At 43.2% G+C, this 25,199-nt stretch overlaps 1 protein-coding gene across 2 annotated transcripts in view; it reads left to right on the top strand.

The window, feature by feature from the left end:
* The window catches only part of LOC101156427 (spectrin beta chain, non-erythrocytic 4-like), a 46,869-nt gene that overhangs the window by 2,421 nt on the left and 19,249 nt on the right, over positions 1-25,199 (top strand). For both annotated transcript variants that reach the window (XM_023962197.1, XM_023962198.1), the window contains 11 exons: positions 13,442-13,705; positions 14,989-15,222; positions 15,368-15,457; positions 17,107-17,385; positions 17,466-17,596; positions 17,712-17,916; positions 19,178-19,423; positions 19,509-19,643; positions 19,759-20,000; positions 22,125-22,263; positions 22,366-22,450. In XM_023962197.1, the coding sequence (XP_023817965.1) occupies positions 13,442-13,705; positions 14,989-15,222; positions 15,368-15,457; positions 17,107-17,385; positions 17,466-17,596; positions 17,712-17,916; positions 19,178-19,423; positions 19,509-19,643; positions 19,759-20,000; positions 22,125-22,263; positions 22,366-22,450 (2,050 nt within the window). The remainder of the gene's footprint in view (positions 1-13,441; positions 13,706-14,988; positions 15,223-15,367; positions 15,458-17,106; positions 17,386-17,465; positions 17,597-17,711; positions 17,917-19,177; positions 19,424-19,508; positions 19,644-19,758; positions 20,001-22,124; positions 22,264-22,365; positions 22,451-25,199) is intronic.

The following is a 25,199-nucleotide window of genomic DNA, read 5'->3' as shown; positions in this document are numbered from 1 at the left end:
AACCACAACTAAAACCTGTTTATTGTGGCTTCAGAGAAACAAGTCTGATCTGGAAAAATATTCTTCTTCTTTCACAATAGTTCCAGCCAACAACATCACTTAAGCCACTTATCTGCCTTCTTGTAACCCTTGTGCTATCCTAGGCACTTTAATGTTGGGAGTTGGATCATCTAGACCCACTAGACAGTGCTCTGAACCTTTTTTCTTCAATGATTTGTGATCTTCACTGGTGTCCATGGATTACATGAAATCTTTCCACCTTTATCCACCTTTGTCATGGTAGGGAGAACACATCAATGTAAGGGGGGGTCATCTAAGATAGCACAAGGGATAACCTGATCCTATAGAAGTTCTGATTCCTGCTGTGGTCTGGCTCCGGGTCACTGGAGTTGATGCTGTACCTGTGCCACAAAGACTCACACCTCTGAGAGGCTGCTCAGTTTCTTCCAAGGATGAGGATGAAATCCAGAGGTTTCATATAGCTGGCTGAAAAAAGCCTCTTATCCTGCAGAAACAATATCTGCTTTCTGGTAATTTCCTAAAAAACAACATTTCCCAGTTTGATTTTTAGGATGTAATCTTTAATCACTTGAGCTGTTTATTTCTTTTGCATTGTTTCAGATTGGAATTCTTTTTTGCTGCTTCTTGAGGAGATGGGTACGGAACTGGTCTTAAAAAAATATAATACTAATTATAATCAACCAAAACATATTTTAAAAAATCATCATGTTAGGTCACAGTAATCCAATATCAATAGTTTAGATTGGTAAAACATACTAATAAGGCAGAAGACCTTTGATCTAAAACACAAATCACAGCTATGAAGGGATGTTCAAGCAGAAGTAATCTAACACAATCAACCATTCCTAAAACAAAACAATTTCTGACTCTAAAACAACAATTTAAAATGTTTAATTTTAATTTATATATGAGACAAGAAAATAAGCCTTTTATTGGTATGTCATCTGATGATAAATTTTATTTTTATCTTGGATGTAACGAAAGGAAAATGTATTTGACTGTAAAAAAAAAAAAAAGGTATTCGTCAGAAAGTTGTCGCTCTTTAAAAAGCTAAGTTTGGTCTGTAATCTTCCTCATAGAAACAATTAATTGTGAGAGATGGAATGTAAAATAATCCTGGTAATCACATTGTTTGTTTTTTAAAGGATTGCTTTGTTTACTGGTGCAGAAAATAAGTATTCATCTCCTACAACCAAATCAGATTTCCGTTTCTCACAGACCTGTAATTTTTTCGTTAACCTTTGTGCTATCTTAGATGACCCCACCCTTCCATTGACGTGTTATTCCTACCATGACAAAGGTGGATAAAGACGGAAAGATTTCATGTAATCCACGGACACCAGTGAAGATCACAAATCATTGAAGAAAAAAGGTTCAGAGCACTGTCTAGTGGGTCTAGATGACCCAACTCCCAATGTTAAAGTGCCTAGGATAGCACAAGGGTTACGAAGCTCTTCTATTATCAACTTGTTACCTGTATTACTGTGACGTCACCTGTTTGACATGGTTATCTGTATTAAAGACACCTGTCCTCACCCTTACAAAGTAAGACTTCAACCTCTCCAGTGTGACCAAGACCAAAGAGCTGTCAAAGGACGCCAAGAACAAGATTGTAGACTTGACCAAGACTGGGATGGACCAATCTACCATAAACAGTTTGGAGAGAATAGATCAACTGTTGGAGCAATTTTAGAAGAAACAGAAGATCACTGACAATCTCTCTCCTCTTGAAGCTACATAAAAGATCTCACCTGGTGGAACAAATAATCTGGAGAAAGGTGAAACACAGACCAGAACTACACCGGGGAACTGGTCCCTGACCTGAAGAGAGCTGGGACCACAATGGCAATGGTTACTATGGTAACACATGATGTAATCATGAATTAAAACACAGCAGAGCTCCAAAGGTTCTCCTACTTAAAACAACACGTCTTGAGCCATCTCGAGTTTTCCAGAGACCGTCTGGATGATCCAGAGGAGGCCTGGGAGAAGGTCATGTGGTCAGATGGGACCAAAACAGAACTCTTTGGTATAAACGCCATCTGTTGTGTTTGGAGGGAGAAGAATTCTGAGTTACATCACAAGAACGCCATATCCACAAGACATGCAGGACCCTTGGTGGGAGGATGCATGAAAACCTTTGTGAGCAATCAGAAGATGTCCTTGCAGTGCCCTACCAACCAATTTTACCTGCACTTCTCCTGGATGTCCTCCATTTGAGCGTGGTGATTGGCCCCCGTCTTGCTCTCTGTTCCCATGGGTCGGGGCGGTTGGGTGCCTAGAGAGTTAGACTGGGTCTCCCTTGGGGGGACCTGCTTTATGCTGGGCATTGGATTGGGGGGATGCTCAGGACTCCCAGGTGGTGGTGGGCTGTTTTTCTGGGGCTGGCTCTCCGGTGGATTGGGCCCTTAGCTGGTGCCCCTGGAGGAGGGCTAGTCTTGTGGCTGAGCTGCAGCTTTCATTCTCCATACTCCTGTGCCCCCCTGCTCTATGGCATTGGAGGCTGCTGTGGCAGTTCTGCCAACCCTGTTCTGGATGGGTTAGGTGGGTTCCCCGGCAGGCAGATTTGCTCGGTCTGCTATTCCTTCTTGGTGTATGGGGGCCCCCCGACTACCCCTGCTGCCACGCCTTTAGTGGGGGTTTTACAATACAGTAGAACGCAAACACTCACCTGATCACAGGTGCTCACCTTTGCACAAATAATGACGCAAGATGGAACGATATGATCATGTGTTTGTTTGTTTGTATGCATAGGTATGTGTGTGTGTGTGTGAGCTGTAGTTGTGGTGTGTACATGTTGACATTTTTGTGTGTGAAGATCTTTGCAGCCAACAGGTATGTTTGTCATATTCGAGTGTGTGTGTGTGGACAGGCCGCGCTGCTTTGACTATGCCAGATAGTAATGATGATGAACTTCCACCAACTTGTTGCTTTGTGTTTCCACCCCACCTACTTCTTTAACCCCTCCCTTTTACCCCCCACCCCACCCCCACCCCCCATCTCTACATCCCACTCCCTCCTCTTCTTTTTTTCCCGTCCGGTCCAACATAGAAAGTTTACAAACATAATTAATATGAATAAAGTTTAGCCTCAATTACAAAAGAAGTTTACACAAATACAAACCTTGTGTGTCAGAAGAGTTATAACCTCCTATTGTAACAGTAAAATCTGTCCAACACAAGAGATCAGCTCTGATCTGCTTGCTCAGCTGCCGGACTAATTTAATTTAAAAAGAATACCGTTACCACTGTAAAGCAAGGGGGTGGAAGCATTATTCTGTCATTCTGCAACAGGAAAAAGGCTCATTCTGTCCCGTTTCTGCAAAGGAGACAGAATGACTGATCTGTGTCAAGAAAAATGGATGACTGAAACCATATATGGTAGGATTTTGGTCAAAACGGCTGAGTAGCTCGGTTGGTAAGGTGAGGGGCTACCATGCAGGAATCCAGCGTTCGATTCCCGAAGGGGAAGAAACAATGGTACTGGGGGCAATTACCATATCAATGGCAAGCAGTTAACATCACTTAGTGAGGGTCCTTAGGCAAGACTCCTAACGCTCCCCCAGGGGATGGGTCAAATGCAGAGAAGAATTTCCCCATTGAGGGATGAATAAAGTATCCAAAAAAAAACAAAAACTCCTTCGATCAGTGAGAACATTGAGGATCTGGATTGTACAGCATAATAATGATCTTAAACACATTGCCATGGCAACTAAGGACCTGGAACGATGACCTGGAACGATGGACTGATCAGCTTTTGTGTCACCACATGTGTTGTCCGCTGTGATGCACTTGGTCATTTTGACATTACAGTAAAAGAAACGTACCATGTCTCAATCCATGTGGAATTTTCCAAAATCGATATTCGATTAATCTCATTTTGAAATGATATAATTTTGGTTTAGGTCGATTAGATTAACAACTTGCATTCGACAGATCAGTCTGATTGGATAGCAGGCAAATATGCATTAACTAAGTTGATGAATTATTACCTCTTTCCTTGATAAGTAAAACCTTCACAGCACTAAACTATAAAGCATGCGTTTTAGATAGAAAGATAGAAGTGAACACCTGGCTGAAGATTCATGGCGCCATCTGCCAAGTTAATGTATTTAGTAAAAAAAAAAAGAAGAATCTGTGCTTTTGCAAGTCCAGACCTGAAGCTCAGTGATTCTGTATGATCTGACACTAAGACACCTTTGATTAGTTAATATTTAAAGACCTTATAATCTACAACCTCTCTCTCTTTTCCTGTAAGTGTTTTTACATAGGAACAAAAAGTTGACTACTGACTGCATGTATAAATTGTAGATAGAAGGTTTTTAGCCTTGACTGGAAAATAGTTTCAGAGGCAGAATGAGCGCCTCCATCCCCATCAAACTTCAACCATCAATCTTCTTCTTAAAGAGCTGAAAGAACATCAGTAACATTTTCAGTTCCACTGTTTCCATCTGTCTCTAAAGATACATTTAAATGGTGTTTTTTTTCAAAGTGAAACAGCATATTGTTCACTTAAGAATCAACCCTTGTAAAAAGTCTCATGTCAAATACCACAAACGTGACCTGAAAGAAGTGACAGTGAGGCAGGCGGGGGGTCCTTTGTCGGCTTTGCAGACTGCATATGTGTCTCTATCATCATCCAATCTCCGGCTGTGTCTTTGTTGTTATCTGAGAGACGCAGAGATGAGACGAGGCTGCCGTGGAGGCAGAACGCTGTGTCCTTTTGGAAGGGTTCCCGCCGCGGGCCACACCTCTGTCCTCTCACAGTGCTTACTCAGCACACACGGCTCCGGACGGGGCCTGAGGAAGATCTGTGGGACCTTCTCTGTTACATCAGGACCACTGACAGCTGACCTTGTGCCAAGCTTTTGCATGGGATCTGGGGTCAGCACTTTCGGTTGACACATTAAGAAGGCCACAAGCACAAGCACACACTGTACGCTCATGCATGTGACGGAAGTGGACACTTCGGGGCCCCCTTCTGTCTCATGGAAGAGGCTGCAACCTGCTGCAGTTCCACCAACAGACAAAGGAAGTGGCTACTGCACACAAGGAGAGTGTCTGCCCTGAGACTGGAAGGTAGTGGGTTTGAATCTGTTCTTAGGTAAGACAGAAAGCTCCAAAAGAGAGGCTTAAGCCTTCCTGCTGGCAGAAGGTAAAATGCAGACAAAAAATTCACAAATCCAGGTGTGTGGCAGACACTGGCACTGTGACTGTTCACAACACGGTTCAAATAAAGACCACCTGATTATTGCATTCCAATGTAATGGTAGAGAGGTTAAAAAATGTTAACTTTTACATTGAGTTTTCACAAAGGGTCCAAAACAGTGTTTTTAATAATCTTTGTGATTTGATCATTTGAACTGCGTTTCCTCTGAAGTTTGGGTCAGCCCTGACGCCGGCCTTGAGCTCAACCATCTCTAATCTCTGGACAGAAGAGCGAGGCTCTCGTATGTTGGTGGGTTTGTCTGCAATTTCAATCAGCTACAGATTTTTATGGTTGACTTTTTGTGGAATCTCTGAAAAGATGATAATATCTTGTGTTGATTGAACAATTAAATACACATTTAAGATGGATAGCTTTAGTAAGAAAAGACTAAAGGCTGCTTTGTGGTTTGTCCAGTTACCCTTCAACAAAGATGGGCAGAGATGCAGCTTTTTGTTTGCAGCCTGGGATAATTGTTGTACTGCAGGTCCAGTTCATAATTTTTTCACCACAACATCTCAGTCCTGTTTACCCAGTACCTTCGTGGTTTTGGTTTTTCGAGTCAGATCTTCTGTCCCCTGACCTTTTGTTGCCATATGTTTTGTTACGGTTCAGACTGGTTTAATGTCGCCACATTCAGACTGACAGCTTTTGTTAAAAATGTGTCATAGACCTTTTAATTCCAGTTTCCATCCATGTCACTTCTCTTCGCCACGGTCCGGCCAGCATCTGTCATCCAAACTCTCTTGGGTTAGAAGAAAAAAGGACAAGCTAACACGCTTTGTGGCTTTCATTTTCTGTCGTTCTTCATCACCAGCATTAAGAGTGTTTGTTGGTCAAACAAAAGGTCTGTTCTGAGTATCTTCATGAACAGGTTGTTGCTCTGAGAATCTAGGCTTCATGTGCTGCAGGGTTTGCTTGGAAACACTTATGACTCGGGTCCCACTAAAGGAAACACCTATGAAGAATATGATCAGTCCCAGCTGTTGGCTGTGTTCTTCTGCTTTGGTTCTAATTTCCTGTGACTCACAGTTTACGCATAATCTATAAGAAATTACAGGAACATTTTTGTTTTTGACGTTGTACATCTAAATAAGTTAGTAAAATTGCAGGAAGACTAAACTCCACTTCCTTGCTGATGGTTGGAACATCCCTGGCAGTACTTTAAGACAATGTGATGCAAAATGCTGCTCACATAATCCCAACTGACAGTTAGCTTTCACTTTAGCCAACATTAAGCTAGTCTAGAGCTACGCCATGACAGGCATTTATTATTCTCTACTGTTTTCACTTAAAAGAAAGAAAGGGAGTTTATTATTTCAGCATTACATGCACTCAGAATCCCATCAGCCTTTTAACTCTTGCATAATGGTTAAAAGGTGGTGATCTATGCACAGGGATGGGTTGATTATGCACCCATTCATTCTGCTCACCATATTCAAACAGTAACAACACTGTGTTTACCGAAGCACCGTGGACAACAACAGTCTTGTTGGTGGGAGCCATGCCAGCAGGGACCAGTACTGCTTCACAAAAGACTTTTAATGGCTGTTCAAGAACAAACCATTCCTACAACGTAGTATGACTGTAACAGAACCACCTGAACTTAAACAAGGAGAGATCTTGAAAGTGAGATTGAAAGGTTTTATAGTGGAGCATGGAAGGTCAGTAGTCTTTGGCTGTTGGGCTCTGGGCCGCAGACATCTTCTAGTGACGAGAGCCCAGACGCTGATGGTGGTTAAGGCCAGACCACGGCGAATCGAAGAGCCAGAAGGAGAACGAGGAGGGGGTGAAATGTCTAGAATGCAGATAAACAAACTTCAATGAATTGAAATACAGGAATTTGATTGTGATTGGCTGTAAGGAAAGTGAGCACTTTAGCTATTGGCTCAGGGTGAAGACCAAATGAGTGACGCTTGAGTGATGACTCAGCTGACCCTGTATGACTAAAGATCCTCTCTTCCTTAGTGAAATTGTGCCAAAGCTTTACGAGTGGCAGCAGAACATTCTGGGAAGAAATGTGTTGCCCCCCCCCTGCTTGAACTTTGGAACACACATTTTAATTTTAGAAAATCATTTTGTCTTTTCTCACTTAACTGCCCTAAAGTGCGTCCTCGGTTAAGTAAGCTCTGCAGCCGTTTTTTTCCCTGCTGGTTTGACGGGCTCTTTAAGGACCAACTGCCTTGAAAATTGTGTGTGTGTGTTTTTTTAACATGTTTTTGTAACATTTTTCGTGAAGAATTGATAGAGAGAGAAAATTAAGATTAAAATAGCATTTTAGAGCATTTCTTTGATCAAATCATTTGGAATCAGCAGTTTGAAATAGCTTGTGACGTACAAGTTACTGTGGCAGGCCACAAAGTCCCTCTCTGAAGAAATCCTGCTGTTCTGCAGAAACTATGTCTTAAAAAATGATTTTTTTTGGCCTGAAAATAGCATGATTACAATTAATTGGGAATACTTTAAAAATAGATCAAAAGATGACTGGAGTTGGACTTTAACAACTTAGAACACATACCAAAAGAGTGCAGCTCAACAGAAGTCTTCAGCGACAGCAAATTCCAGAAGAACAGCCAGAACGATAAAAACTTGGACGTGAGAGGTTCAAGGTCTGTTGTTTCAGACCGGGGGGGGAGTTCAGGAGAGCCAATAGGATTGGGAACTCACACAGCCTGAACATGAACAATTGGATTCAAAAAGAAGTTCGAACTATGGATAAGGGGGCTGCAAGGTGGCGCAGTGGTTAGCACTCTTGCCTCACAGCAAGAAGGCCCCCGGTTCAAGGCCCGGTTGGGGGACATGAAAAACACAACATCAATGGGGGACCTTTCTGTGTGGAGCTTGTAAGCATGGGTTTTCTCCAGGATCTCCGGCTTCCTCCCACCGTCCAAAACATGCTTCATAGGTTGATTGGCAACTCTAAATTGTCCAATAAGTGTGAGTGTGAGAACAAATGGATGTGTGATCGAAGATATTCTACCCTGCGACAGACTGGCGACCGGTCCAGGGCATCCCTTGCCTTCGCCCAAGTGGCCAGGATAGGCTCCCGTGACCCCGAAAGGGAATTAACAGTAAAGAAGATGAATGATGAATGGATTAGAACATGTGATGAGGAGGATGTGAGCCATTTCTCTCCTCTAGACACTCATCTTACTGCAGATTATGTCATTAAGTGCATTTAACCAGACAGGTTGTAACCAGTGGATCTCTGACTCTGAATCCTCAAAGACTGGATTGGGTTAGTAACCTTTTCACTGGGATAGAACCAAGATTCTTCCTGAATGTTTCTGAAAAGCAGCTAAAGCTCCAGAGCTGATGAATTCTGTGACCCTGGGCTTAAGATAGCACATGTGTGCACACGCACACACACAAAGAAACAACTAGAGAGAGAAACAGTGTGATACAGAGACAGAGAAGTTTCCAGTTTCATGTAGAGCAGGGCTGCTCACTCCTGCTCCACGTGAGCTACCACCCTGACTGTTTTTCAGATCTCCAAGCCCTGCCAGCTGCTGATTAGCTCAATCAGATGTTTCCACATTCTGATTGACTGAATACACCTGGTCCAGGTAATCAGCAGCAAGCAGTGCAGGGAGAGCTGGAAAACAGGCAGGGTGGTAGATTTTCAGGAATAGGAACAAGTAGGCCTAATATAGTGACATATTGTGATACATTAACATGCATGTGTTCACCAACGACAACCGACATGATTTTTTTTTAATAGTTTGTGTAATGCAATCCAACTGTTCTGCTTTCTTCCGTGTGTTTTTTTTGTCCACGTGTATCTTTTGCATACTTTGTCCGGTTTTTGCCATTCAAATATCAAAATGTTCTGAAAATTAAGGTCATTGTTGCTCTCTTCTTCAAGTTCTACTGCAACTTGTGTTTTTCTGCAATTCAACATAATTGCTGTTACTTTTGCCATAGAAAGACATGGGGAAGGCTCTTCTGCAACTTCAAACTTTCTGCAATTCTAACTTCTGCATATTTTATGCCTTGTTTTATATAGCTTTACCAAAGCTAATTAAAAGCTACAAGGTAGCTTTTAGGATAATGTCACAGCAGCGCCAGGCGTGTGCCCAATATAGAGACACAGAAAGGCATTTTCAGCAGTGATAAAATAAAGGTTCTAACAAGTAAACAGTTGGACTCTTTTTTTTCTGGTTGATGACACGACAACTGTTGCTTTATATTCTTTCCTACTTTGCTTACATCATATGACGACCAGCTACGGTTGTCATGTGATGGCCGTTTTGGTCCAGTTGTTCCTCTCCAGGAACAGACTGGGGGCTCTCAGCAAACCGAAGCTAAGTCCGATAGGAAACTAACTGAGACCATCTAGAAAGATGGGTCTGACAGCAGGTTCTGGTCCCGGACCAGGGTCTGCTAGGGCGGAGTCAGACTGAAAATGTGTTCAGGATTATCGGGGAAAACAAGCTCTGGTTCCTTTTGGCAGAGCAAACGTGTCCAGTCTGAATCCACTCTTTGAAACAAAGAGGCAGAAACTCAGAGATCAAACAGTCGTCAAGATCTCAAAAGAAAAGCTCACAAAAGCAGCGATCCCCAATCTAACACTGGAAGTGAGGCGGTTTGAGCAGGTGCCTCTTTAAAAAAGCATTTTACCAGTGCAGACGCTGCAGCCCAACATCCCATTCATTGGTGACTCTAGCACAGGTGGACACTGAATGCTGCATTCCTGCATGTTTCCCAACATACCCTGCTCTGGCATGTTGTAATTGGCTAGACACAGGGGCAGGCTTACTATTAGGCAAAAATAGGCAATTACCTGGGGCCTCAACTCTCTGGGGGCCCCAAGCTGAACACTTAATAAAAGTATCTAAAATAAATTTTACATCCATAATTATTTAACTCTGTCATGAAAAAAACCCTCAAATCCCTGAACTGGTATAAGATTGATCTTGTAAAAGTGTTTGGTCCACCCCCGTCCTTCCACAGCAATGGTATATTCCAGTCAACAGCAAGTCCAGAGACTCGTAGCAAACAGAGGCAGCATTGCCAGACTGGACGGTTTCCAGCTCAATAGAGCGGTTTTTAGTCTGACTTTGGGGTAAAATTGCTTTAGGTGGATGGACATAATTTGGGCGGGTACGGGATCGGTTCTGGATCGGTTCTGGAGCTTTTAGTCCCTGAATGAAACACGTTTCAAGCAGGGAAGTGCGGTCTGGGGAGAGACAGGTGAAGGACGGTGCTTCACCTGTCGTCTTCCTCACCTGTCGTCATGAGATGTAAAGTCTACTGATAATAAAATCAATGTGTGCACTAACCTGATCCATAAATGCTATTTATATGTTAGATTCTACCCATTTTAATTCTCAAAATCGCTTTATTTTGTGTATTTCCTTTGTTATTCAGCGCAAGGCTGTGAGCTTGAGATTACGCCATCCTGAGTGAAGGTATCAGGTATTGTCTATTTAGTTTACTCAGCGGATGCTAATAATGTAAAGCGTATTATTATTTTTTTTACATTCCAGACATTTTGATTCCATGTCCTCCCTTTCTATGGTCATGTATTTCAGTTCAGATCTGATGTGAAGCTGTGCTGAAAAGACAGAATGAGGCAGAATAACAACAGAGCTTTTTGTGTATATTAGTATAAACAATAGGAGGACTTTTACTGTTTGTGTTGCACAAAATTCCTCTTAATACACAATTAGAAAAAGAAAAAGTACTTCTTAAAACCATCTCAGGTGATATTTAATTTAGTTCTTAATGTTTTATTTAACAATTGTAAATTTTATATGAACAAGAACCAGTTTTCAAAAATCAAATCCCTCTCTATTACGTTTCACAAGAACTTTAGCTTTTTTTTACATAACCTAAATTCATGAAACGTAAAAATACAAGAACAATTTCCACTTTAGTTCATGATAGGGATGTAGTGTTTCATTGTTTGTGTTTTTTCACTTTCCTTTTTAATTGTTCTTAATATTTGAGTAAATCATCAGTGATTGTTAGTAAAGTTCAATAGAAGTCCATTATTTCATGTTTGTCTCTGACTGCAAACATGGTGGATGTAATAACATTGAAAATGGGTTCAACTCATAAATAATGAATGATTCATTGCTGCTAATTAATCACTGATCAATATTTTGGTCTTTTGTGGTGGTTTTTAGATCTCATTTAGGCTGGAAAGCCACAACACTATCTGGCAACACTGGCAGAGATCAATAGATGATTCAAAGCCTTTTTTTAAAAAAATGGTATGCAGAACAAACCAAGGGGCTGAGAAAAGACGAAAAGAAAAACCAAGACATTTGTTGCCAAACTTCCAAAAGTTCTGGAAGACATAAAATTGGAAAATTAAGAACAGAATAAAAAAAAACAGTTCCTTTTGCTTCTTTAGTAAAACCTGACAAATGAAAGAGAAGACAGATTCAAATGATCACAACTCCTGACTTCGAACAGTGAAAAGGTAAGATGGCCGTTTGTCTGTTTTAGGCATCAGTTCAGGGTAATGAGATGAAAGTGCTTGACAGAGGAACTCTAAACAGTGTGGATCTTTTTGATCAGCTGCAGAAGGTTCCCTTAGAGCATGCATGTTTTTACAAGTCACCCATTAAAACGGATCTTCTGCAGCACTTTATCCTTGTAATTTATATGCTGTTTTTTTGAACAGGAACAGCCACATTAAGCAGCTTTAATACATTTTGATAAAAAATTCCTTAGATAAATAATCTGATCGTTTCAGTTAGTGGAGTGTTCATATTCTGCTCAGAAAGGGGCTCATCTATTAAATCCAAAGATGGATAGATATGCGTGCCATAAAAAGTGAAATAAGCAATCGTGTTACAAATGTCATATGCAGACATCACAGATGTAGTAAATGGTAGTTAATCTTTAGGCTACATGTTTTGTGTATTACCGCTTTTACTGCAATGAATTTGAGGACATCTTTGAACAGTAACTGTTCCCATAAATGAAAGATAAATAAGGAATGGCTTTCATCCTTTCTGCTGCTTTACAGTGCTTCATCAGCAATCTGAGTTGCCTGCAGAACCTGGCAACTCGTGCTGCCATGATGTTTCTGTAGTCACTAAAATATCACACTGTCAGCCATGACTAACTGCTCTTCACAAATCCCCTCTGGATCCAACCGTTCCAGGGAAGCTTTACAGTCCAGGACCGCCAGTCCTGCTCCAGAAACCTCTGATCTCTTTTCCTTTTGCCGTCCCTGCTCCTGTAGTCCTCCTCCCTGCTTCACTCTGAGGGTAAATACAGCCGAGCAAAGCAGCAGCGAGAGAAAGGCAGTCTTCCTTTCTGCTGGCTCTGCATTATGAGAGAAAATCAGCGCTGAGTAAAGATAGGAGTGAGGGAGCGAGCGGCAGTTAAGCAGAGATTCTGTGCCAAGAGAAGGAATTCAGCGCCGCATTATGAAAGAAACAGAATATGAGGCCAACTATTTGAAAGACGAGGGACAGAAGCAGGACTCAGGAGGTGCTACCCATCATGCATGGCTGAACCCAGAAAACCCACATGCCACTATCACATACCAGACAGCAGAAGCCTCTTTTTGTGGAATCCAAAGACAGCCTTGCAACATCTTCACTCCAAGCTGGAGGAGGCCAGAATTCCTCTGAATTTGTCGCATGCACTTTTACTCCTCGACTTCACTGCTTTGAATGTGTTGGTAAAGGAAGCCAAACAGCTTCATTTTACTGTATAGCTCTGTTTATCTGTGGGTCAGATCAGATACTGAAGCTCCAAGTAGGAGCAGCAAACAGCACAGAGAACACAGCTAGTTTTTAACCTGCTCTTGAACAAGAGGGGGGCACCAAGAAATCTAGGAAAGTGTTTGTTTGTAAGATCCAGTCCCTCCCTTATACGCTGAAATGATTATTTGAAAAAAATGATCTGTAAGTTCCGTTTACCAATGTAAATGTGGAGATTTGTATTGAGCTGTTCATTAAAAATGTTATATACAAGCTGGAAAACATTCATTCCTGTGATTTTAGTCTAAACGGCTGCTCTGTGCGCCGTGCACCACCGAACTCATGAGAAGCTTGCCTCAGAGCAAAACCTGACATTAAAGCAGAAAACCAGCAAAAACAAAGAGAGCACTCAGCCAAGAAGTAACAGTGCCTGACATGATGCCATTTACAGAGAGAACCGCTCTAACATTTGCAGCAGAGTTACAGTAGATGAGCTGCACAGCCTGGTTTGACGGCTGCTCCTTAACATGCTTTGGATTTCTCTGCAGGAGGGCGAGGAGCTGATCCAGGAGAAGCCGGAGCTGCGTTCAGTGGTGGAGCAGAAGCTGGAGGAGATCAGGGAGTGCTGGTCTGACCTGGAGAACACGACCAAAGCCAAGGCCCGCCAGCTATTTGAAAACAACAAGGCGGAGCCAGTGGTAAAGAGCTACTCAGACCTGGACAGCCAACTGTCTCATCTGGAGCAGCAGCCCCCCCAGCTGGAACAGGCTCATCATCTTCCTACCTTCAACGAGCAGCTCCAGAAATTCCAGGCAAGTCTCTTTCACTGAAAAGCAGGATTTAGAGCAAGACTGTCGAGTCCTAGTCCTCAGGAGGACAGCAAGCTTCTAATTGATAGAACAGATAGTTCGTTGGTGAAAAACAAGTGGGGGCGGCAGGCCTCGGGGCCCCCCCAGGCCTCGGGGACCGCCCAGGCCTCGAGGACTGCCCAGGCCTCGGGGACCGCCCAGGCCTCGAGGACCCCCCAGGCCTCGGGGCCCCCCCAGGCCTCGGGGGCCGCCCAGGCCTCGGGGCCCCCCCAGGCCTCGGGGACCGCCCAGGCCTCGAGGACCGCCCAGGCCTCGGGGGCCGCCCAGGCCTCGGGGCCCCCCCAGGCCTCGGGGGCCGCCCAGGCCTCGGGGCCCCCCCAGGCCTCGGGGACCGCCCAGGCCTCGAGGACCGCCCAGGCCTCGGGGGCCGCCCAGGCCTCGGGGCCCCCCCAGGCCTCGGGGGCCGCCCAGGCCTCGGGGGCCGCCCAGGCCTCGGGGCCCCCCCAGGCCTCGGGGACCGCCCAGGCCTCGAGGACCGCCCAGGCCTCGGGGGCCGCCCAGGCCTCGGGGGCCGCCCAGGCCTCGTTATGAGCTGCTCTTAAGACAGAAAATATCAGTGTTTGTAATGGAAGGATGTTTGCATCTGATCCACCTACAGTCAAGAAAAAAGGCTTCTGATTTTCTCCCAGATCTAAAGATCTAAAACTAACAAAAACATGACTGTATGAGCAAAAACAAGATTTTGTGGATGAAAATATAATCCTCTTAGTTTACACAATAAAAAGAAAACTTTTGTCATAAAAGTAGCCCCGAGATGAATGTATCTATTATATAACAACCTCTGTCGTCTTTTTTACTGATCGAGTCTGTGTTTTGTTCATAAGCTTTATAAGCTTTATAAGCTTATGCACCTGAGAAGCTTTCCCTTTTCAAATGTGAAGTGAAGTGATCAGTAACCGTTTTCCGGTGAGTTTCAGCTGCTGCTGCGCCTGAGCTCTGCTGAAGGCAGAAAGGTCCGTTTCAGCATCAGAAGTGCCAGCCCGGACCACGCTCCACTAGCCAAGCGTGTCGCTCAGTTTCTGGGCTTTTTTAAGTGTTGTGCGTCTACATATTTGCCGCTGTTTTCATGTTGTCGCACACGCAAAAAATAGGCTCCATGTGCTTTTTTTTTTGGTGAACGTGAGCTAAACCATTACATAACCCAGATCGGCTCTGTGAGGAAAACAGCTGATGTGTTTGTCCGGCTTCGTTCTGCTGTTACGTGACCTTCAGCTCCTCCTTTGCAGGCCATGGAGTCTCAGATAGGGGACTTCTACAAGGATGCGGGGGAGCTGGGGAGTTTGCAGGGGCTCTGCCTACCCCAGCAGGGCCTCATGCCAGGCGACAGGGATGACACGGAGCAGTCGGGCGGGGTGGAGACCCGCATAGTCCGCCTCATTGAACCCCTGAAGGAGAGGCGTCGAATCCTGCTGGCCTCCAAGGAGATGCACCAGGTGGCCCAGGATTTGGAGGATGAGATAGTGAGTGGCGCATGTTTTTTCTTTGATGCCAAAGATGACACTGGGATGCAGAATATCATATCAGAAAGAAGACAGCCCCAGCTTCCTTGTTGGATAGATTTGTTAAATGTGCAGAACCCACTGACCTGGCATCAAATGCTTCCAGCTGTGGATCCAGGAGAGGCTTCCACTGGCTTCCTGTAAGGATTTTGGGAATAACCTGCAGAGTGTCCAGCAGCACGTAAAAAAGAACCAGGTAAGGGTCGTGCAGGATGATGGGTCATGCTCAGGGGAAGCTGATGCAGTCTCTGCCCCACAGCATGGGACAAAGCAGGAGAGCAGCAGTGTGTTTCAGAGCCGTGCATTAAGGGCTTTTCACAGCACCTTCATGCTGTTGTCCCGTGAGAAACCAGCTGCTCTCTGACCTGTCTGCCCCCAACCAATGCATGCAAAACGTGAAAATAAAGCAAAGATGTTTCCATTGCATTTTGTGCAAATCAAGAAAAACACCTCAAAAATGAAAGTTTTCTAATATCGCTAACTCTAGTCAAATGAACCATTGATTAATGAATTAACAGGTAACATTTTATTCAACTAAAATGACTAGTCTTTGGAAAGTTTGTCAAAACAGAGAATTTTTCATCTTTTTGACTCCAAACTATTAAAAAAATTCCAAATAGAAAAAGTATTTTTTCCTTCCTTCTAAAGTGATAATTTTTCCAAATGTGATGCGAATTATCTGCTAGTTTTTCATCTGATAGTGAAAAAGGTAACAACACTACTTAAGCATCGCAGGCATCCCTCTCTTGCACAGCCATCTTGAATTAGCTGTGAGGATTTAAACAGACACTAAAACAGCCTTGCAGCACTTCAGTTATGTTTGTACCGTCTTTAAATGAGACGCTTTTCCTCAAATTAAAATGCATTAAAAGGCTGTTTATTATTATGTGAGCAGAAAGATGAGTTCTGGTCATAATTGTGCCAGACGTTTGACTTAAATTAGTTTGTGTTCTCATGGTATTATGAACGGGGCTGATGTTTCCCAGACAACAGGTTAGAATAGAAGAACATTCAAAGTCATTACGGACTTCAGCCTTCGAGGAAAATGTGCGTTTCATCCCATAGGTTTGATTAAATCTGTTTTAAGTTGAGAAGAAAAGCTGCACTACATCAACGCACCACTAAAATGAAGGTTGAGTTTGCTGGGATTGTTGCTAAGAGGAAGCAAAGCATTAAAAGAGAAGTAGTCCAAGACCTGTGGAGCAGCACAACTCATTTTGGTGTTCTTGGGGGACATCACTCCCAAACACAAACTGAAATCTATCACTCAAACATGACCTAAACCAGTTGGAAGCAGGGATCCTGGTGAGATTACAAGACAAGTAACAAGCTGTTTGAATTTCTTTTGGTTGCACACCTCATCTTTTCCAGCAGATTTTAAGCTGCATAAGCACTTTGTCAACATTCTGAAAGGCCATGAGGATGATTGTTAAATCAATCAAAAAGATTCATAAGTCAGGTTTCAAATCAGCCAGAATTGGCCAAAGGGTTTCATGCTGCGACACAGAAAACTGTTAAAAGCCTAAAAAATGCATTTTAAGAAGTGACTGAGATGCTGCTCCACGCACAGCAAAAGCTTGATCTCCTCTTTGTTTTACCGGCAGTCTTGATCTAGGAACAGCTTGAAGAAAGTGATCAGCAGAAACAAGATTTCTTGAAGAAGCATGAGGCAAACCAAGAGCAGAGATGGTTGATGCTGACAGACGGCTGAAGGATTAAAAATAAATAATATGAACTTAAAAATCTTTTCTAAAACAAACTGAAAGAAATGAAAGATGCACCATCCCTTTTGTGTGACCGCTCCGTGATCAGATTCCAGGGGTCATCAAACTGTTGGTCTCACAGGCACTCCAGAGAGAGCTGACCGGGCGGCGAGCTCGGGTTGAGGAGGTCCTGGACCGGGCAGGAATCATTGCATCGCTGAGAACCCCTGAGGTGGAGTTTGTGCGTGAGGGTGCAGGGCACGTGCGCCAGCTGTGGGAGGTTTTGCAGCTGGAGACTGAGCGGAGGGCTGTGATTCTGGATGCCGCCCTGCAGGCTCAGCAGTATTACAGTGAAGGAGCCAAAGTGGAGTCCTGGCTGTCAGGACAGAAACTTCATCTTGCCAGTGAAGAAAAAGGGGCGGTGTGTACAGTTCTGATATTTCTAGTCCTCTAACAGATTCTGTAGCTTTTGTATCTTGACTTTGGAATGATGTGTTTAAGGATGAGGCAAGCACGCTGCAGCTACTAAAAGCTCACCTGACTCTGGAGCAGACTGTTGAGACGTACGCAGAGACAGTCGGCATGCTGTCGCAGCAATGTCAACGACTCCTGGAGCTGGGACACCCGGAGAGGTGTGGCATGAAACCCACTCATGCATGATGTTTCCATTTTTCGTATGGCGCCCACCTGACAAGGTGTGCATTAACGCAGTGAAACGTTGTCTTGTGTCTGTTGTGTCTTCCACAGTGAGCAGATCATGAAGCAGCAGTCCCACATAGACCGACTGTACGTATCTCTGAAGGACATGGTGGAGCACAGAAAGACCAAGCTGGAGCAGCAGTACTGGCTCTATCAGCTCAATAAGGAGGTGGAGGACTTGGAGAGGTGGATCACTGAGCACGAGGCGGTGGCCAGCTCCACCGAGCTGGGCCAGGACCTCCAGGAAGTCTCAGTCAGTACACTTGTATGGTTTGTTCACCAAAAATAAAAGCTTTTCTGAGGATATAATTCTATGACTGTTTAGCTCTTTCACAAGAAAGCTTTGAGTTCTAAATTGAATATGAAAAAAAAAAACACTTTCAATCATGACTTAAAGTTGACCTTCAGTGACAAAAACTACACAGTATCATTTTACACAAAAAAAAAAAACAATGTTTAAGCTTTCAGACTTTTCTTGGATTCCTATGATTGAATTGCTCCAAGTAACTAGTTCATTCTAAATGAGTAGTTTATGATAGAAAAGTAGTGGACCCTGGACAGTTCAGCAGTCCATTACAGGACCACACACTCACACTCCTAGAATCACCAATCACCCATGGGACATGGGAGAAAACCCACACATACACAGGCAGAGCATACCCCATATGAACCAGGGCCATCTCACTGGAAGCTTGCAAACCACCAATAGATCAATGAAGAATTTTTCATTCATCCATTTTCTAATCCATTTGTTCCCTTTCGGGGTCACAGGGCTGCTGGAGCCTATCCCGGCCAATTGCGGGTGAAGGCAGGGTAAACCCTGGACAGGTCACCAGTTGGTTGCAGGGCCACAATCACTCACACTCACACCTAGGGACAATTTAGAGTAACCAATTAACCTATGAAGCATGTTTTTGGACGGTGGGAGGAAGCTAAGGTTCCCGGAGAAATCCCACTAATGCACAGGGAGAAAATGCAAACTCCACACAGAAAGGTCCCCCATTGATGTTCTGGTTCAGGTCCCCCAGCCAGGACTTGAACCAGGGGGATTTCTTGCTGTTAGGCAAGAGCGCTAACATGCTTGAGAAATGTTTTTTTTCTGGAGATAGCTGTGGGCCAACACTGCGTACCTTCTGAAAGCAACCAGGTCGTTTTAATGATAAAGCCATCAGCAGGCTGTGTGGACACATGCTCATGGTGTCCAAAAGACAAGAAGAATAAACTGGAGGTAATCACAGCTCAGCCCAGAGGACACACAAGAGCTGTTACCTTTCAATGGGTCAGATCAAGCAAAGACCTAATTTGTGTGCAGCTGTTTAGAGTGAGAGTCTGAGGCATGGGGGACACTTGTCAGTTTTAAGTCCTGAGTGGAAATGTGGGAATGAGAAGGTAGCCACAGTCAGTGTCGGTCTCCCAAAAGACTCCAGAGCAGAGACATGTTATGAGTGTGTGCATATCCTGTTCTGTTCACGTCCTCTCTGTGTCCCTGAAAGGTTCTGTGTTCTTTGCTGCAGGTGCTTCAGGAGAGGTTCACCAAGTTTGCCACAGAGACCAACAGCACTGGTGAGCAGCGCATGGAGCAGGTGAACAAAATGGTGAATGAGATGATCGACTGCGGACATTCAGATGCAGCCACCATTGCTGAGTGGAAAGATGGTCTTAATGAGTCCTGGGCTGACCTTTTGGAGCTCATGGAGACCCGCAGGCAGATGCTGGCAGCTTCTTATCAGCTGCACAAGTTCTTCACTGACTGCAAAGAGGTGCAGCCAAAACAAATATGAAGCTGATGGTTCTCCAGATGCTCTGTAGTTTCTGTTTTTGTGACACTGCATTTCTGTGTTACAGGTCCTGGCTCAGATTGCAGGGAAGACGAAGCAGCTTCCAGAGGTGAGGGCATGCCAAGCCAACATCTCCAATCCAGCCACTCTGCAGAGGCTCATGCACTCCTTTGAGCATGCCCTCCAACTGCTGGTTGCTCAGGTAAGTGATGTGTCGTCAAACTCTGTTCATTTTAGTCGATTTCTACCAATGGTTTGCTGATTTCTACTCAATCCCAGAGGTGGCAGAACTTCAATTCTCCGTTCTGTCTTGTCAGGTGAGGATGCTGCAGGAGAACGCTGCCCAGCTGAGGACCATATATGCAGGGGAGAAGGCTGAAGCCATCATGGTACAAGAGCAGGAAGTCATGGATGCATGGAAAGAACTGCTGAGGGCTTGTGAGGCCAGTCGAGTCCAGGTGACTTCCGTGACCGACAAGGTGCAGTTCTTCTCTGTGGTGCGGGAAAACCTCATGTGGATGGAAGGCATCATGGGCCAGATAAGATGGGATGAGCCAAGGTAAGACATCCTTTCTCTGCTGAAAAGCACCTTTTTTGGAGTTACACTTGTGAACCACCTTAACCTTTTTTCTAATTAGATGTAACTGGAAAAAGTACTTTATTGACATCTTTGAGCACTCAAAGCTTCTTGTGGGACATTTTATTGGTCAATAAGAGATGATCAGCTTGAAAAAAAACTCTTCGTTTTTATTATTTTATTCTTTTGGTCTAATATTTCTTTCTGATTAAAAAAACATTTTATAAACACAACTCTTCTCTATCACTTCTTTAGTTTTTATGTTCATAATGTTGACAAGAATGATGTAAAAACATGTAATAATAAACTTTATAATAGAAATTGAGTTACAATCAAATTTGTTAACAATCTTTTCATCAGTGTAACAAACGATAGGAGACATGTGACCCATTCAAACCACTGTCCATACATGAGAGAATGCAGAAGCTTGGATTTGCATGATGCCAGTCTCCTGCCCAACAAAAAAAACACAAATATTTATATTTATTTGGTTCCTGCAGACGGAATTCCTTACAACAATAACCCCCACCCCAAATTTACAAAGAAACTGGGTCTCTTGTGGTTGCATGATGGGATAGCTGACCTATGCAAAGACAGTCCAGCTCCTTCATCACTATGTGCCGTTGCCTCAAGCTTTTTAGAAGACAGGAAGTTATCGGAAAACTGGGCGGGGCCACAGAAGGTCCACAACCCATCAGCAGGAGCAGTATCTGCTCTTTTGTTCAAAGAGAACTGGAGGATCACATGCTGAGCCATCTAAAATCCCCTTCAGCTAGACATTGGTGTGGATTTTCATGGTGGTGGTCTCTCTGCCGTCTCACAGAAGCCTTATTGGCATTTGCTAGGTTGAACCGGAACAGGTAGAACAGTCACTAGCTTGGTTTCGATGTACTATAAAATTACGCAAATTGGACTTGCGTTAATAAATTTGGCTAATGGAAACACGACAATTAAAAAAAAACTTGTATTTATCAAAAAAGGTTTTTGCGTTTGGAGGGTTTTTTTGAAGCGTATAGAAATTGACATATTTCACAAAACCGCAATGGAAACACAGGTCCAATCTGAGCACTTAGAACGATCACAGAAGAATCTGAAGAAGCTCTGGTGAAACGCTCCTCTTCCTGTTACTCTTTAGCATGACCACCTCATTGGTGGGTCAGTGATGGTCTAAGGAGACAAATCCATAGAAGATGCCTGTAGACACTAATGACCATTGTCAGACCCTGCATTGGTGGAGTGGGTCCTGGGTTCCTCTTGATGAGGGATAGTGCCCAACCACATGCAGGAGAGGATTTGCTTTGGCATTGACTGGCATCCTGTTTACCTGACTTAAAATCCCACTCCAGTCATCTTCTGATCTATTTTCAAAACCTTCCCAGTGGTCTTTTAATTATAATTATGCTGTTTTTAGCCACAATCAAAAACCTGTGTCGTTTTCTAGGACATAGTTTCTGCAGAGAAGTAGGTATGAATCATTTATTTAATAAAGATTCAATGACACAAGGTTGTTGATTTGTAGAAGTTATTTCTGATTTGTCAATAATTCAATAAAAGTAACATTACAGTTTTTTTCATAGAGCACCATTATAACACTTAATCCAGTCTCAAATAATCTTTCAGGGCAAAAAGATTTTTCATATTTTGTTTTTACATAAATCCTGATTATTATTTTTTTCTTAAACAGAGAACATTTTCTGCACTAAAGTTTCTAAACAGATTTATTCCTAATCCTCCTTTGCTGTAGAAAAATTCATAAAAGTCCTTCTTACAAGTTTACACAAATCAGAAACAACTTCATTTTCTTAAATCTTCATTCTCCGTAAAATATTTGTGTCTGGTTTAAACTTTGACTTTGAGATGAAGATTTTCCCTTTAATGTCAAAGTGGATGCTAACAATCAGACGCTAACTTCTGCCACGACCGGCTTTTAGGGTGTGATGTATGAATAAAGCAAAATAAATGACCCAACCGTGGTAGAACTGGTATGTTCTAAATACAATCTAAACATGAATGCACCGTGTCTGCAGCTTTATTGTCTGCCACCAAATCTCTTGCTCTCAACTACTTTGTCTATGTCTGAAAGGACCTTCATCTTTTACTCTTCAGGGATTTGACAGCTCTGGAAGTGATGATGAAACAACACCAGGAGCTGAAAGCCAAAATAGACGGTCGCAGCAAGACCATCCAGCAATGTGCAGACCTCGGCAAGATTTTGATAGCAGCAGGCAACCCTGCATCAGAGGAGGTGGGTTAGTTTTCTGACGTTATACCCATAAACCACACAATTTCTTCTCTGATAATTTGCAACCAGAATTCCGTCATGACTGCCTTTTGTCCTTCCCACCAGATCAAGGAGAAGTTGGACAGTCTTTTAATGAAGCAGAAGGATCTTGTTGAAAAATGGGACAGGCACCAGGAAAGGTTACAGAGCAGTGAGTAATTAGAATACATACAGATGGTTAATTGGTTACTTTAATTGTCCCTAGGTGTAAATGTGAGTGTGCGTGGGTGTGTGATTAGTGTGGCCCTGCGACAGACTGGCGATCTGTCCAGGATGTCCCTTCACCCACGAGTGGGCGGCCGGGATAGACTCCGGCAGCCCCGCGACCCGGAAAAGGACAAAACAGGTTTAGAAGATGGAGGGATAGATGTAAATATAATTAACAAAAAAGATTCAAATAAAAGATCTTTATCCACTTTATCAAATAATGTTTTTGCTATAGATTGAAATACATATTTTAGAATGCCTGACCATTGTTTCTTTTGTTTTTTTCTGTCAAAATTCATAATTTATTACTGAGCGGGAGCTTTATCCATGTTATACTTTAGATGTTTATAATGCAGGGAGAAAGAGGTGGAATAATGGCCCTCTACAACATTTAGAGATGGACCATACATCAATTAAAGTCAGACCCTATAACTGCTATAACTAATGTTTCTGTCATTTCAAAACAAATTGTTAACTTTGTTTTAACACCTAAAATGCATCTTCTCACTGTACAAATACATGGTACTCACCTGCTTCTTTTAAATACTGATCCCTTCCCTACTGCAGCCAAGTTGATTTGATGTATTTTGTTTGGCAGGTGAAAAGGCTCACCTGATTCTGGTGTGCACCAACAAAGAAAAAAACTGTAGCCCACTTGACAACAAGGGACATTTTTCACTTGCAAAGGAACAATGGTCCAGTTCATTTCAGTGTGAATGCAGATGGACTTTCTGTGAGCCAAAGAAAAAGGAGGGGTTGAAATATGTAAATAATAATTGTTAGCACTAATTATTACAATTGTCAGAAGAGTAGCCCTTTTTCTACTTTTCCTCCTTCCTTCATCCTTGTCAGAGCAATGAATTAACATCTTGCAGTATTTGCAAGGAACCCCTGCTTAAGAAGATGCATGTCCAGACCCGCCTGAAGTTTGCCAATGAACCCCTTCATGAGAGAGACTGGGAGAAGGTCCTGTGGTCAAATCAGACCAACATGGAGCTCTTTGGCATCAACTCAACCCGTCGTGTTTGTTAAAAGAGAAATGGTGCCTGTGATCCCAAGAACACCATCCCCACTGTCTAGCATGGAGGTGGAAACATTATGCTATGGGGGGGGGGTCTGTACAAGACTACTTAAGCATGTATGTTTGTGTATGTATGGGAGAGCATCATGGGCCAGATAATATGGGCGGAGCCATGTACCATCAAATCCTGAGTGAGAATCTCCTCCTATCCACCAGGAGGCTTAAAATGGGTGGTGGATGGGTCTTCCAACGGGATTAAACACAGCCAAGGCAACCAAGGAATGGCCGAAGAAGAAGTACATGATTTAGAATTGATTTGCAAAAAGAGTGAACCAAAATTCCTCCTGATATGTACAGGAACCTGCTCATCAGCTACAAGAAACATCTGACCTCTGTGCTTGCTAAAGCTGCTTTCGCACCAGACTTGATTCGTGTGGAGGAGGGCTCCAGTTTTATTGTCAAGTCAATGTAAGGTCCTGCAGCACAATTTGAGTGTCGCGGCATGATTCGGCATCACAGTGTGTCCAGAGTTAAAAAATCTAAACTTTGACGAGGACGACGCGTCGCTTCAACCCATCAGGGATTCAGCTTTGGGGATGTGACTTAATGTGTTCAATGAAGAGATCAGCGTCAGGTGGAGTTCAAATACAACATGGAGGAGAAGCATATTGTTCTCCCACAGAACCTTATGATAATTTTATTATTTGGATTAAGATTATAATAAAAAAACTTCCTGTAATGTCTTCTTATTTTTCCCCACCTTGGACTAATGTGGGACTGCGAGTCTTCAAACTGGGTCACAAAGGCACAGAAGTACCGTTGAAAGTGGCCGTCATTCAAATTCAGCTCCGGCAGCAAGGGTGAAGTGGACCGTACTGAGAGAGTCTCTGAATGATGTCATGAACCCAGACATGAAGACATGATAACTGATGCTTTCGTAGAGTTTTTTAAAATAAATAAACCTCAACATTATCTGTGTCTTCCAGGCATTGTAAATGAGAAACACAGACCCTGCTCCATGACGCTATCAGGCTAAGAACATTTGACAGTAGCTCCTCCCACGTCAAGTTTATAGAAACATTTAATTGTGCAAGCGTGAAACAGAAAATTCGGCAAGTTTCTAAATAGAGGCAGCCGACACGAATATTATGCGTGAATCGCATTCGGTGTGAAAGCAGCATCAGAAGGGTTTTACCACAAAGTTACAAGTTTTTATTTGTGTAATTTCTTTAAAGTCGACTCCTTGATTTTATTCCGGATTTTCTATCTCTCACCGTGCAAATGAACATACAATTAGGATGACAGACTGTCGATTTCTTTGTAACCCTTGTGCTATCCTCTGCACTTTAACATTGGGAGTTGGGTCATCTAGACCCACTAGACAGTGCTCTGAACCTTTTTTCTTCAATGATTTGTGATCTTCACTGGTGTCCATGGATTACATGAAATCTTTCCACCTTTATCCACCTTTGTCATGGTAGGGAGAACACGTCAATGTAAGGGTGGGGTCATCTATGATAGCACATTAAGCGGGCAAAACTACAAAATCAGCAGGGGATCAAAAATTTATTTACATCACTGTATAGATGTTCACAAACATTCAAGTATGCAAAAGATTGTCACTTTAGCAAATATAAGGAAAAACTATTGGGATGTTAAAGTTTCTTTTTTA

This window comes from Oryzias latipes, chromosome 14 (assembly GCF_002234675.1).
Source record: "Oryzias latipes chromosome 14, ASM223467v1".
NCBI classification, from domain to species: Eukaryota; Metazoa; Chordata; class Actinopteri; order Beloniformes; family Adrianichthyidae; genus Oryzias; species Oryzias latipes.
This window is presented reverse-complemented; position numbering and strand designations above follow the sequence as displayed.